This window comes from Cotesia typhae, unplaced genomic scaffold (genome assembly GCF_013202065.1).
Source record: "Cotesia typhae breed Kobodo isofemale line unplaced genomic scaffold, CoteBio_Ctyphae contig_43, whole genome shotgun sequence".
Lineage (NCBI taxonomy): Eukaryota > Metazoa > Arthropoda > Insecta > Hymenoptera > Braconidae > Cotesia > Cotesia typhae.
Window position 1 is genome coordinate 401,574 of NW_027423752.1, and position 14,164 is coordinate 415,737.

General features: G+C 28.2%; 2 protein-coding genes across 3 annotated transcripts in view; one reads left to right on the forward strand and one right to left on the reverse strand.

Annotated features, from left to right (window-relative positions):
* The window catches only part of LOC141528374 (putative helicase mov-10-B.1), a 66,719-nt gene that overhangs the window by 4,146 nt on the left and 48,409 nt on the right, over positions 1-14,164 (reverse strand). The window lies entirely within an intron of this gene.
* Mxd (MAX dimerization protein) lies at positions 5-10,109 on the forward strand. 2 transcript variants are annotated; one of them, XM_074244414.1, is made up of 9 exons: positions 5-524; positions 615-706; positions 2,145-3,265; positions 3,351-3,444; positions 3,585-3,614; positions 7,397-7,511; positions 7,644-7,992; positions 8,466-8,602; positions 8,684-10,109. In XM_074244414.1, exons 3-8 carry the CDS (start codon positions 3,211-3,213, stop codon positions 8,600-8,602), a joined length of 780 nt encoding a protein of 259 aa, XP_074100515.1. In that variant the 5' UTR covers positions 5-524; positions 615-706; positions 2,145-3,210; the 3' UTR covers positions 8,684-10,109. The 2 variants fall into 2 exon arrangements, with proteins under 2 accessions (XP_074100515.1, XP_074100516.1); XM_074244415.1 differs by lacking the exons at positions 5-524; positions 615-706 and adding an exon at positions 1,605-1,775.

The following is a 14,164-nucleotide window of genomic DNA, read 5'->3' on the forward strand; positions in this document are numbered from 1 at the left end:
GTGAGGGTGCTCGTGAAGTGAGGAAGTGTCAAAACTGTCGTTTATCCATCGACTTTTCGTCGTTTTAATCGTGATTATCTTGAATGTGATCTATTTTGGGTTATTTATCATTTATACTCTTGATTCGTTGTATTTTATGAGTATTTAAAACATTTATTTGTATATTAAAAAATTGTAAAAATAATATATTGTATATATATACATATACACATATATATATATATATATACACACACGTATTGCAAAAAAAAAATACGGGCATTAGAGGCGCTCGTGTTTGTTCGAGACGTAACAAAGGAATCGCACTGCCCAACGGGCTTTCTATATATTTGTACATACATACATATGTATATGTATATTTATAAATATATGTGTTAGTGTATAGGTGAAGAGAAAACGGCGCAGTGAACACAACAAGGCTAGCTAAATAAAGACAGAGTTATTTAACAAACACGCGTTCGAGAAAGAAACAATAATAATAACTGCCACTCAGTTTTTGACGTTTTCCAATTAATTACTAAACGGTATAATAGACGCAATTATTATTTCCAATAGTTTTTTTTTTTTTTTTTTAAGTTTAAATTTTAAAAATAATAAAATTATTTTTATTTCAGGTTTACGGAGTGATAAAAAAATATAACGGGATCATACCAAGTGAGAAAAAGAGAAAAAGAGAGAGAGAGAAAGGTTAAAAATAATAAAATAGGTGGGTAATTAATGATTTAGTGTAATCGTATTGGTTACTGCTAGCCGCTATACTAGCCAAAAACCGAGAGGTAGCAACAGTAGTTTTGGCGAATGCTATTTGCGCATATATACACACATATTATCTATATATATTAAAATTAAATTAATATTAAATGTAGATGATATAAACACACACACACACCTACGCTAGAAGCGCGCCATCGTATGACGTTAACGGCGTAACTTACCCAAAGTCCGTGTACCTCGATTCTTTCTATAGTATTTTTCAATTGGAGTTATTAAAGTTTAGCCGAGGTTCTAAATTTTTTGGATTTTTTTTTAATAATTAAATTAATACAAAAAAATATTTTTTTTAAATTAAAGTTATTAAAAAAATAAACTTGTAGAAATTTTTATAAATTAAAAATCCAATTTTTTAAAACAAATTTTTTTGTTAAAGAAAATTAAAAAATTATCAAGTGACAGCTAACTTTAATATCATATAATTTTTTCAATAAAAAAAAAAATTCTAAAATTTTTTAGACATCAGCTAACTTTATTTTCATTTCAATTGGCCTTCTCTCGTGTAACCCCTCATATGTAATAATAATATATAATGCGTGTGCGCTTGTGGCGAGTGTGTTGTACATACAAGTCATTTTAAGTGTTTATGTGTGTGTGTGCTATATATATATATATATATATATATATATATATATATATATATATATATATATATATATATATATATATATATATATATATATATATATATTCAAAGTTGTATAAAGACTTGGTATGAAAGTCCGTCTGCGTTTTAGTTGGCTCAGCTCTGCTTAATCCAAAATCGTAAGAGTACGATGAATTTATACTTAACTGCTGTACCGTTCAATTGCGTGACTAAAATATGTAGCGAGTGATTTTTAATAAATGTCGAGTTAAATTTAAAAATTTAACCATTTATTATTTTCATTACTCAGTTGTTAAAGTGACATATATATTTATTATTTTTTTTTTTTTTCTATTTAAAGGTCGTTGACGTTTAAATGACAGCTAATGTTATTATTATTTGTTATTTGTTTTGATAGGTAAGATCGAGTTGATATAAAAGGTGTACACGCGGGAACCGTTTTAATGCGCGTCATCGATAGGCTGCGCAGAATGCCACGCCACTTTTGACATTTACTTTGTATACTTTGTATGTGATGCTTGACACGTACACTACTTGTTTACTCGCGGCTCCGATTGCTTTTATCTCCGTGTTCGTGAGAGGATTTAATAAATTATTAGATTAGGCGTATAGTTGTACATTTTACATGTATATTTTACTATAAATTATCTAACAAGCGTAATATATTTTTTTTTCGAATTATAATTATTAAAATTAAAACTAGATATACTTCTTTTAACTTAAAATAAACTCCGTTAATTTTAGCCATTGTTGTTTTGGTCCACAGGATACAACACATGTGTCAAAGTACTCGTGGTCGTCAAACGTGCTGAAAGGAGGAGCTGTTGTTGCTACTGCTGCTGCTGCTGCTGTTGGAACTGGGTCTTGAACTGAAACTCTGGCTATTGAAGACAAAGAAACTTTCTGACTCTGAACTAGAGACTTAATAAAACAGTGTTGCTTGATGGATCAACTGTGATTGGTCGTGAAAGTGAAATCAGTGTGCTGTGACAATCGAGAAGCTGTATATATTACTGAGATTTAATTTGTAAATATTATTATTTTTTTTTATTTTATTTTATTTTATTTTATTTATTTACTCCAAAAAGGGACTGATTAATAAAATTAATTAAATTAAAATGCAACGAAACTAAAAAAAGCTGGAATGATAATTATCTGAGTTTATATAATTTATAAATAATACGTGACCTGCCGAAGTCTTTCTGTTTCTGTCATACATTAATCGTTCACTGATAATATTATCACGCAAACGCAACAAAACTTATATTTACAACTATACTGATCAAGTAACTCAATTCCGTCGACTTTGATACATGAGTTAAGAAAGAATACACGCAACTTTTTAATGTGCGTGTGTTAAACGTGTGGGGAGTTTGTGTTATCTTTGTTTTATATGTATTTGTTTATTGTATTGATGCTTAGTGTGTAGAGTTAGACAGAACAAAAATTTAAATATATGTCTAAGTGTTTTTGTGTGTGACAGGACAGGGGGGGACACTAGAATTGTCAGTATTTCTAAGTTTCAAGTGGCCTAAGTCCCGAGTGCCGGCCGGCCAGCGCGAACGTTTGAAAGACAACAAGAAGAAATAAAAGAAGAAAAGAAGAAGGAAGTGGAGGCGAACGCGAAGGAGGAACAAGAAGATAACTCTTGACAACGAAGTGGACGCCAGGCAGGCCGGCGGGACGGCTTCACGTTAAATAATACTTTGTCAAATAATAATAAATAAACTTTATTAAGCTGACTAAAAAAAAAAATTCGGCGAGTCGTTAAATAAAAATTAAAAAAAAAAAAAAAAAAACAAAGTACAAGATAAATTAAACAACTCGAAAATATGAGCATTGCTGCATTATTGCAAGCCGCTGAGTATATTGAACGAAGAGAAAGAGGTCAATTTAATTTTTTTTTTGTATTTTAATATTTATTTATTAATTATTAAATTAATAAATTATAATTTATTTTTTATTTATTTAGAAGCTGAGCATGGATATGCATCGACTATGCCCATTCCTGATGATCTCAGGGCGCTCGCCAAGAGGTCAAAAACGAAAAAATCTCAGGGTAGTCGGTTAGTATATTTTAAAATTCGTTATGCTAATATCTATTATTATTGTACTCTTTTCAAATAGTTGAAATAATTTTTTTTTTTTTTTTTCTACATAATAAGTATTAAAACATGAAGACTAATGTACCTGTTTTTCATTGCAGGACTACCCACAATGAACTGGAAAAAAATCGGTGAGTATTAATAATTGTAAATTTATTCTTCTTACATTTATGGATTTGTATGCTTCCGTGTATTATTATATTCTGTAAAAGTTTTCTCCACTGTCACTATTTAAAAACTCGGTATCTGGCTACGAGTGACTAGGGACTGGACAGACGAAAAGAAACAAGAAAGGAAGTGGGAGAGTAATAGAGACAAGAAGAAATAAAAAAAAAAAAAATAATAAATAAATAAATAAAAGAGATAAAGAGCGAGAGGAACAGAGAAGGAAAGAAATCAAAGTAAAGGGATATACGTGTATATTGGTTTGGAGTGACGAGTAGAGTATAAAAAAAAGAAAATAAAATAAAAAGGACCACAGGGCTTCAGGGGCTTCCTCTTCTTCGTACCATTTGAAATGCATTGAATTTTTAAGCGAGTCTCTTTGTGTAACGGCATTCAACGCTTTTCACCTTAACAACGACTTACTCCCTGGAGGATTTTCCGGACTGAATCTCCGCTGGCCAGTCGGTATCAAATGTTAAATAAAATAAAAATAAGTTAAGAAAGTTTGCTAAAGCTCTACATCGAATTTATCCGCGTGGATTCTTTTGTTGAATTCACAAGAATTGACCTTGGCATAAACACTTGTTTTATTTTATTATTTTGTATTTTATTTTTCATTACACACTGTATTACTTTAATGCAATTGTGAGTCTCGGATCATTGAATACGGTGGATAGTAGTTGATTCTCAGATTGTAACCGTCTCTATGTTGTTAATGTTGCTATTGCTGTTGCTGGTGCTGGTGCTAGTGCACACCAATCGCTTGTGTTTGCACCGCCATTGCCTGTTGAAGCCCGTTCACCTTGAGCCCTCGAGGACAGTGGAGCTCAATCGTGTACATATATTTGGAGATTTAATTTTCCTGTAATTACTTTGCCATTTTTTATTATCACAACAGACATGCTTTTGTTGATGATCATAAAAACATTTAATTTAAGCAATGTCATATTTTAACAGGTAGTTAAATATATTATTAAATATTTATTCAATATTTGGCAGTCTGCAATCTAGTTTTGTGTCTTTCATAATATTACTGTTATTCTTATTTTTTTTTTACACTTTTTTTAACTGTCATCTTCCTTGTATTGTATAGAGGTCACTGGATATTTCGAATGAACCACATAGCGATTTGGTACAGATGGCAAGTTGCCATCTATCTCACTGAGAATTCAAACAGCATAGTAAAGAAGTAGTAACACCGACAACGAGAGCAAAAGTTGATGCCCTGAGAAAGTAACAAAGATAGTAACAGAGCATCGAGATTTAAGATAATAACAGAGAAGAAAAACTTGGACAAAATTTCTTCGGTGAAAGTTAACAAGGAAATTGTTATGTAAATAAATTCACGTAAACACGGTTATTTATTATTGTGTTTACGTCATCGTAGATGCATCCAGAATATGTTAACATATAAATAGATTGAGGACAGCGAAGAGAAGTTTAAATAAAATTAAAAGAAAAAAAAAATATATATATATATATATATATATGTAAAGTATAAATATCTGCTGCAAACTCACACCATCCTGAGTATTATATATTGTTGTCATTATATATTTAATATCTGATGAGAAATGATGATCAACTACTGTAAAGTATAGAACAAAGGGGTGCGATAAAATCTGCATGATCCTTGAGTGATAGACATGACGTCTGGGCATGCAGTAACGAGCTAGCTTGAATCCTGAGGTGTGTAGAGTGAAGAAATGAAAAAAAAAAAAAAAAAAAATAATGCGGATAACAAAAGAGGAGAATTAAGCGAAGGAAGGAAAGAATGAAGAGGATGATCAAGAAAGACGGGGTCAGGAAATAGAAGAGGGCATGGAAAAGTTATAGCGTGGGCTTGAGATATAACTTTGAGCCAAGGGTGAAGAGGTGAAGAAGGTGAACCAGGAGTAGTACAGTAGAGGAGTAGGTAGAGGAGGAGGAGGAGGAGGAGGAGGAAGAGGAAGCGGGCTTGCACAAGAATCCTGTGGAATGGGGTGTGGGTTATATTAAAAGAAGAGGGATAGTAATCGATACAACGACGAACATTTCGTACGGTCGATACTCGGATACTCTCGCTAACCAAGCGGGTGGGATTATAGTGAATATTATATAGAAAATATATACGTGACATGGGCGCCTCTTTGCCTCTTTCACCTCACCTTCTATCCACTCGTTTCTGTTCACACCGCGTACACTCTATGCGTGACGATACGCTTTTTTTTCCCTTCCATTGCCTTCTATTTCGTTCCCTTCTCCTCCCTCAGCTTTGCTTGGCTTACACTCTCCTCTACTCTACTCTATATACTACACTAGACGTCACTTGCCAACGTGGAAGCGCACTGAAATTGATCTTGTTGATTTCGGGGATAGACCAACCGCCAGACAGGTCTCACTTGTTCCACCTGGCGTATTTCATGTTCGTGAACCATCGCGACACTTGGATTTTTATCGAGCATGGACGGAAAAAAGTTTCCAATAAAAGAGGAGCTAAAAAATATTTCAATATAAAAAATAACTAGCAACCTTGCGGTCACTATGTGACTGCCGTGACTTGTGAACTATAAATAAATTAAAATTTTGCTTTATTAAATAGTGATTTTTGTTAAATTTCTCTGTACTTTTTTAACTATTGACGCTTTTAGAGATATAAGCTTATCTCGATGTTACATTCATCAAGAGCTTTCATTAGAGTACTCACATGCATTTTTGATATATTTTTAATATATTCATATATATAATATATATAAATATATAAAATATATGAAAAATTGATGTGGGTACTCAAATGAAAGGTCTCAATGATTACAATGTCGGGATGAGCTTATATCTTTACAAATGTCATTAGTTCACGAGATACAAGGTCATTTCTTAAGGCACAATTCCAGGTCAAGACTTTTCCAACGATACCAAATTTAACCATAAAAACCCATTTTATCATATAAATCTACTGGCCACAAAATTTTGCTCATTCTCATAACATAGATGAAATGAATTTTTTTTTTTTAATTTTAGGCAATGATAATTCTTCAGCGAATGGATATTGATAATATTATCCTGCGAGTTCTCCAAATGGTATTTATTTATCTGTATACGATGCAGCAAATTTAATAACGTGGATCGGAGCGTAGAGACACTCAATGATCTCGTTGCTGTTGTTGTTGATGTTGATGTTGACTGGCGAGTCTGATTGGAGAACTCGACAGTAATGAAGGAAGAGGAATAGAATAAAAAAAATAAAAAAGAGAGAGAATAAATGAAATAAATAGTTGACTTGCAATTACAGTCTCACGGTGGGATGATATACGAGACAAAGGTTATGCGTGTATCTCCTGTTTCTGGGCCGGGACTGTATAAGGCGTGCGGGTGCTGCTGATGTTTCTGCACTCCTACCGCGTGTGTTGTATCGGTTGCAGTGTAATGCCTTTGCAGCCGCCATCATGTTAGATACAACACACATATTCTGGCCGCGAGACGAACGTCGGCCAAGTGCGCGATTATTATGGCCAAACTTGGCAACGATGCAGAGTGCATTGCTCGGCCATGAGTTAGATCGCTTCGACGCTTGACTGTAAACAACCTCGTAACTTTTGTCTTCTTATTTCTGCTTTACTTCACGTCATTCATCCTTTTTTTCTTATCGGTTTATATCTATATTTATATTTATGTCGAGCATATAATGACTCCAATCATTTTACTTGTAAAAAAAAAAAAAAAAAAAAAAAAATCAGCAACACATTAATTTAAATATGTTTATGTTTAGACGAGCGCACCTCAGAAATTGTTTGGAAAAGTTGAAAGTTCTAGTACCTCTTGATGCTGAAACTTCCAGACACACAACGCTTGGATTATTGACCAAGGCCAAACGATTTATCAAGGTAAGAAACTACTTTTACCGCTGGTACCACCCATCATACGTGGTATAATAATAGTACAATCAAATTTTACGGGTTGACATTAATAGAGTCATTTAAATTAATGGTTAATTTTTTTTTTGTTTTTTTTTTTAGAGCTTAGAAGATCGAGAACGAAAGCATGCCGCGCACAAGGAGCAATTGGCACGAGAGCATCGATACCTGAGGCGACGCTTCGAGCAACTAACTGGTCAACCAAGTACCCTCGCTACACTACGAGGATTTCCTGGCCTTGAGGGCAATACTTATGGTTTGAGCACAAGTGCGCCGTCGACCTCATCATGTAGCTCCGCAGCGGCTGTTGCAGCAGCTGCGGCTGCGGCTTTAATTTCCAAGAGACGCAGCGTCTCTGAATGCTCGGTTACCACTGTATCGTCCACTGGTTCAGCCAGTAGTTCTCGTAATTCTGATAGATCAACGGGCAGCCCGTCTATCTCAGAATCTGGTTTGTATTTTTTTTTAAACATATTTTTCTTTGGTAATTTTTTATCCCAAAGATTTTATTTCTTTATTTAAAAAATTTATAAATTTTTTTGAAATTTTGTAAAATTTGTTTAAATTGTGATAATCAACTTTTTTTTTTTTTTTAATTGTTCATTTTTTATGTATTTTTCAAAAAAAAAATATATATCAACAATATTAAATATAAATTTCATCCAAAAAAATAAAAATTAAAATGATGGACACCACACGGAAAAAATAAGATGACACTGAGGGAAAAAAATTTCAGATTATACTGAGTATAATCCAGATTATAATGAGTATAATCTAGATTATAATGAGTATAATCTGGGATGATATCCAGTATCATCTTGTTTTTTCCGTGCATTTGTAGATATTTACTTTTTTTTTTTTTTTTTTTTTTTGTAAATTTTAAACTTGCTAATTGATTTTTAATATTAATTTTTATTATTTTAGACGAAGTGGATGTAATTGGTTACACGAGTAATCAATCAGATACTGATGATCATAGCAGTGTACAAAGCAGCAGCGACAGTGGTGTTGCTATGTCCACATCACGACTTACTCTTTCGGAAATAATGGACAATCCTTAGGTAATTTTTTTTTTTTTCAATAATTTTTTTTTCTTTTTAAATAAATTAATGCAGGATTAATTAACGTAGAATATTTTTTAGATCGGAAATATAAAAATGAAGAGCTGTGGTAAGGGAGCATTCCGGAATTATTATTATTATCGTTTTGACCATGATAATAATTAATGATTATAATATTTCGCCGAAGAAGTAACCATTAATTGGATAATATTTAACAATTTGGCAAATATCACTGTCACCCCAATATTTGTGATGGTGAGTCAACGTGATTTAGCGGTAATTCCATTGATAGTTTGACAAAAAAAAAGAATTTATAAAACATTGGCGTAATAATAACTAAAAATAATTGAGCTAATTACGTAAACTGTTGTTTACGATATTTGCATAAAATTAATCTAAATAATCAGTGAATTTTTTCATATTATACAATATTTGTTTATGATTTATATAAATTATGACAGTAATAAGTCGGCTCCGTGATAAATTTTAACTGTACATTATAAATGTAACTATTATCAATTAATTATTTAATTAATATTTTACTGTAAATAATACTTCTAAGAAAACGGGGATTGGCAAGTAACAAGATGTGAATTATAATTATAAGCGATACTATATATAATAAGTAGAGGAATGTTGTAACAAGATAATAGAAAAAAAAAAAAAGTTAAAAAAAAATATATATAAAACAAATGATATATATTGTCGAGATATCGGATTACACAAGTTGTGAAATCAACTAAATTAATTGATAGGGAGAAACGTCAGATTATCTTGACTAAAACAAAAAAAAAAAAAAAAAAAATTAAAACAAATAAACGTGAAAAACAAAAACAACAAAAAAAAACCATACGAACGAAAACCAAAAAAAAAATTTATACTGCAATTTTTTTTCAGTAATTCAATTATTTTTATTTCTATATACATAAAAAAATAAAAACAGTGTTTAGTTCACTCTTATAAATTTAGAAACTAATCAAAGCTTTTTAATTAATTGTCAATAAGATTTTATGCGTGATATATTTATTAAATTAATTTTTCTCTTTTAGTCGTCGGTGTTTTACCAAAGGTAAACGCGACAAGCGTATAACGCCAGTGAAAATATTTAAAATAAAAAAAAAAATTTATTTGCTCTTGGAGCTAACGCTATTTATATTTAGATTTATGTTTACATATATATTTATATATATTTTTATTATGATTTGAATAATTTTTCAACATGTAATATGACAAAATTCATAATCGAAGTTTGTAGCCCCTCAAGTGTTGACAAATTGATAAGAGCATTAAAATAATTAACAAAGTTCAAGTGTAACGAGCCAGTAAGTTAAAAAAAAAAAAAAAAATAAACTGAATGATTTAATGAAAGAAAAATAACATATAGCTACCATTAAGCATTACGAAGGACACAGCTGCTATTAAAATTGATAACAATAACAAAGTGTTGATGATTCCTCGTTAAAAATAAAAACATGATAAAAATGTGTTCAACGTCCAATATAACAAATTATTAGAAGAGGATCCATTAAGCTTTTTAAATAATTCAATAATTTGTAATTACGCTTATTTTTGAATTATAAATAAATTGATTTTTGTGTGATGCTTAAGCGCTAAAAAATTAGGGGCGTAAATAGTTTGAACACGTTAATGAATAAGTCATTAAATACATGAGTAGTAATTAAAAAAGAATTATATTATTAAGTATTAATTTAATAAATATATTAAACGAATAACAGAGTAAAATAATTAAAAAAAAAAAATAAATGGTAATATTATTGGCGTAATTTACGTCATTTGATATTATAATTGAAAGAGTACAAATTCTGTAAGAGTCCCTGTATTCATGCGCAACCCGTGATCTAAAAAAATAATGTCACATGTCTGTCTATTATATATATATAATATATATATATATATATATATATATATATATATATATATATATATATATATATATATATATATATATATATATATATATATATATATATATATATATATATATATATATATATATATATATATATATATATATATATATATATATATATATATATATATATATATATATATATATATAAAACTATTGCGGTTCTCCAGTACGAACCTGATGAAACTGATATAAATTTGCATGTAAATTAAATTATCTCATTGTATATATGTGTGAGGAAATGATGTCGATTAACAAAATAAAATTTCATTAATATGATTGTAAAAAAAAAAAAAAAAAAAAAAAAAAAAATTAAGGAGACTGATGAACAAAATTGAATGATCTCGGATTTTGGTTTTAAAATGAGCTGAAGCTACAAGAAAAGAAAAGTAGAGTATATTAATTAATCAATTAATAATTAATCAGTTGTGATTGAATGTAACAGATTGTAGAAAAAGTGTGGGATTAATTGTGGATTTTTTTTTTTTTTTTTTTTGTTTTGTCGCCAATAATAGGGGTGATATTTTTTTTTGTGGAGTGATCGTACATAAGACATTTAATATTGATGTGCAGTGAAAAATAAAATAGTTAACAAAAAGATAAATGGCATTAGTGCGGATTACGCAGCAGCAATACTACGATGCAATGCAAATACGCGTACTATTATTATTATTATGATATCATTATGAATATTTGGGATTAATGTGTGTACTAAGTGATAGATACAGTTGTTACTCGATTTAATTGATAATGATTGCGTATGTAATATGAGGTATATATTTCTGAAGCTGTCCGGTCTAAAGGATCTAAAATAAATATATTAAAAATTGAAGTAAAAAAAAAAAAAAAAAAATTAATTTTAATGGAAATGGGGTGTTATTTTTAGATGTATATTTGGTTATTATAAATTACAATCGAGTAATGGAAAAAGGAAACAATTTAAAATTGTTTCACAAGATTAACAAAAAAAAAAAAAAATAGTTGAAAAGAAAAAAAAAAGAAATATATAGATATATAAAATTAATAGTACTAATTACTATAGTAATTGTAATAAAAAAAAATATGTACATGGATAAATTAACTAAGATGTTTATGTATAATTTTTAAGTGCAACAAGACAATTGATAAATAAATAAAAAGTGTTGTAAACACTTTATTTGTTGATTATCAAAGCACAACTTAATCGTCCAGATAAATTATTTATCAACAGGCTAACTGGAATGAATAAATAATTTAAAAATAAAAAACCAATTTATATCAAAATGTTTGATTGGGCATTGATTTTATTTGTTAATAAAGCTTTGGTATCATTAATTATTTTACATTTTATTATATACATTAATTTTACACGTTATCAGAAGAGAAAAGATTATTTAAATTTCTCATAGTGATTTTACTACAGCTTTCGTTTTTTTAGGTCAGTCTACAGATGGAAATAAATAAAAGAAAAATAAAATAATTTAAATAAAAATATTTGTGTATAAATATAAACCTAAGAACGGATGCCGACAGTGGTATTTATTGTCATAATGTAGAGTGATGCGTTGTCTTCTTCGGCATTAAATTAAATAGATATTGTAAAAGATCAAGATTTACCTCAGTGTAGATTTTAATCAATAGTGGTGATAATAATAATAATTTATTAAGTTAAAAGAAATAAAATTTTGATCAAATTGAAATTATATCTCTCAAAGAGATTTTTTGTACAAAATTTATTACGTGGTGATACTTCTTCTGAGTTAAAGTGCGGTCCTTTTCTCAATTGTTGTTGAACTACGTATAAATAATTAATGATCGAGTCAAATATTATTATTGTGATTTTTAAATTTTTTTTTTTTTTTTTTTTTTTTTTTAATTTTAAACAATCTAAAAATACAAAAGCAAGATCTTACTGAGGTAAATTCGAATTGGGAATGCTCCAAAAAATTTAATTAAAAAAAAAAAAAATTAATAAATAAATAAAAGAAAAATTACGAAATAAAAATTAAAAAAAAAAAATCAAGAGTAATTAGTAAAAGTGATATATTATATATTTAAAAATGCCGTTAAAAATCGGCAATAAAGAGCATTTAATCAATGGTAGAGATCAATGCTTAGAGGGTATTAATTAAAAGCTGGAGAAATAAAAAATTAATCAATATAAACTAAAATTAATTTTACGAAGTGATGTTATTTAGAATTGGATAACAATCATATACAAATTAAAAGAGAGAATTATTATTATTATTTTAATTAATATTATTATTATTATTATTATATGGATGAATATTATAAGTTTGAACGTGTGTATGTTAATATTATGGAGTACGCGTGATGAAGCGCGATATTATAAATACAAGGAAAAAAATGGAAGTGATTAAAATTTAATTAAGGCAAAAAAAAATAATTGGTGGATGAATAAAATTATCTAAATTTACTATTGTCAATTACTACGTTTCCATGGTTGTTCGTCTGGATATTTATAAAATTTAGAGACGTTAATTAACTTAATGACCAATGGAAATGAAGTAAATATAATAAGTATAAATTAATGAAATAATTGTGAAAAATTTGACGACTAATCTTAATGATATAAAATGCCCTTGATCGTTATGTTATTAATTGATTGATTGATTAATTGATTGATTAGTTTAATTATTGAAATGATAAACTTAAGGGAATGAAATAAATAAATAACAAATTAAAACAAAAAATAAATGGTCTTTTTTGTTCATATCAAATAACCAATTTTTGTTTTTATTCAACAGAAAACTTGTACATGCGATTGTTAAAGTTTATCGCAATATACCATCGGGTCTTGTTTTTTTTCAACCTTTATTAGCTTCTACTTTATCATATTTTTTTATTTACAGGATATTATATAAAACGTATGTTTTCAACTAAAATTCAACAGTGTAGAATTATTAATTGGTAGATAAACGGAATTTAAAAAATTTGTATTTTAAAGATTTTTTTAACCGGGTTAAAACAAAAAAAAAAAACAGTAAGAATAATGAGAAAATTTTTAGTTGCCATTTTTTCTTAAAATAAAAATTTTTTAAATAAATAAATTTTCATTCTTAAATTTTAAGTGTTTACACATTTATTATTCTAAAAAAATTGATGTCATTAAAGTAAGCTGTCACTTGATTAATTTTTAATTTTATCTAACAATTTAATTAATTCTAAAAAATTGCATTTTTAATTTTTAAAAAATTTTTACATGTCAATTTTTTTTCTCATTTTATTTGCCAAAAAAAGTTCTAAAAATGATTAAATATTTGCTAAATTAATTTATGACATTAAATTTAGCTGTCACTTCACAATTGTTTTAATTTACTTTAACAAATAAATTATAGCAAAAAAAAAAAAATATTATAAAAATGGATTTGTAGAAATTGTAATAAATTAATAAATTTAATTTTTTAAAACAAATTAAAAAAAAAAAAAAAAGAATGCTTTTAAAAATTTTTACTTGCAATTTTTATTAATTTTTACATGTGAAACTTTTATCAAAATTAACTTAGCTGATAATTGATAATTTTTTAATTTTTTTTAACAAATAAATTATGGCAAAAAAAAATTGACATTTAAAAATTTTTAAAAACTACAAATGCAATTTTTTAAAGATAATTTTTTGGAGGAAATTTATT

What these genes read in the sequence shown, in the direction of transcription:
- Mxd (XM_074244414.1), top strand. Translation starts at nt 3,211, where the DNA reads ATGAGCATTGCTGCATTATTGCAAGCCGCTGAGTATATTGAACGAAGA. An exon ending in AGGCCAAACGATTTATCAAG is followed by an intron (nt 7,512 to 7,643) that starts GTAAGAAACTAC and finishes TTTTTTTTTTAG; the next exon opens with AGCTTAGAAGATCGAGAACG. An exon ending in CCCGTCTATCTCAGAATCTG is followed by an intron (nt 7,993 to 8,465) that starts GTTTGTATTTTT and finishes TTATTATTTTAG; the next exon opens with ACGAAGTGGATGTAATTGGT.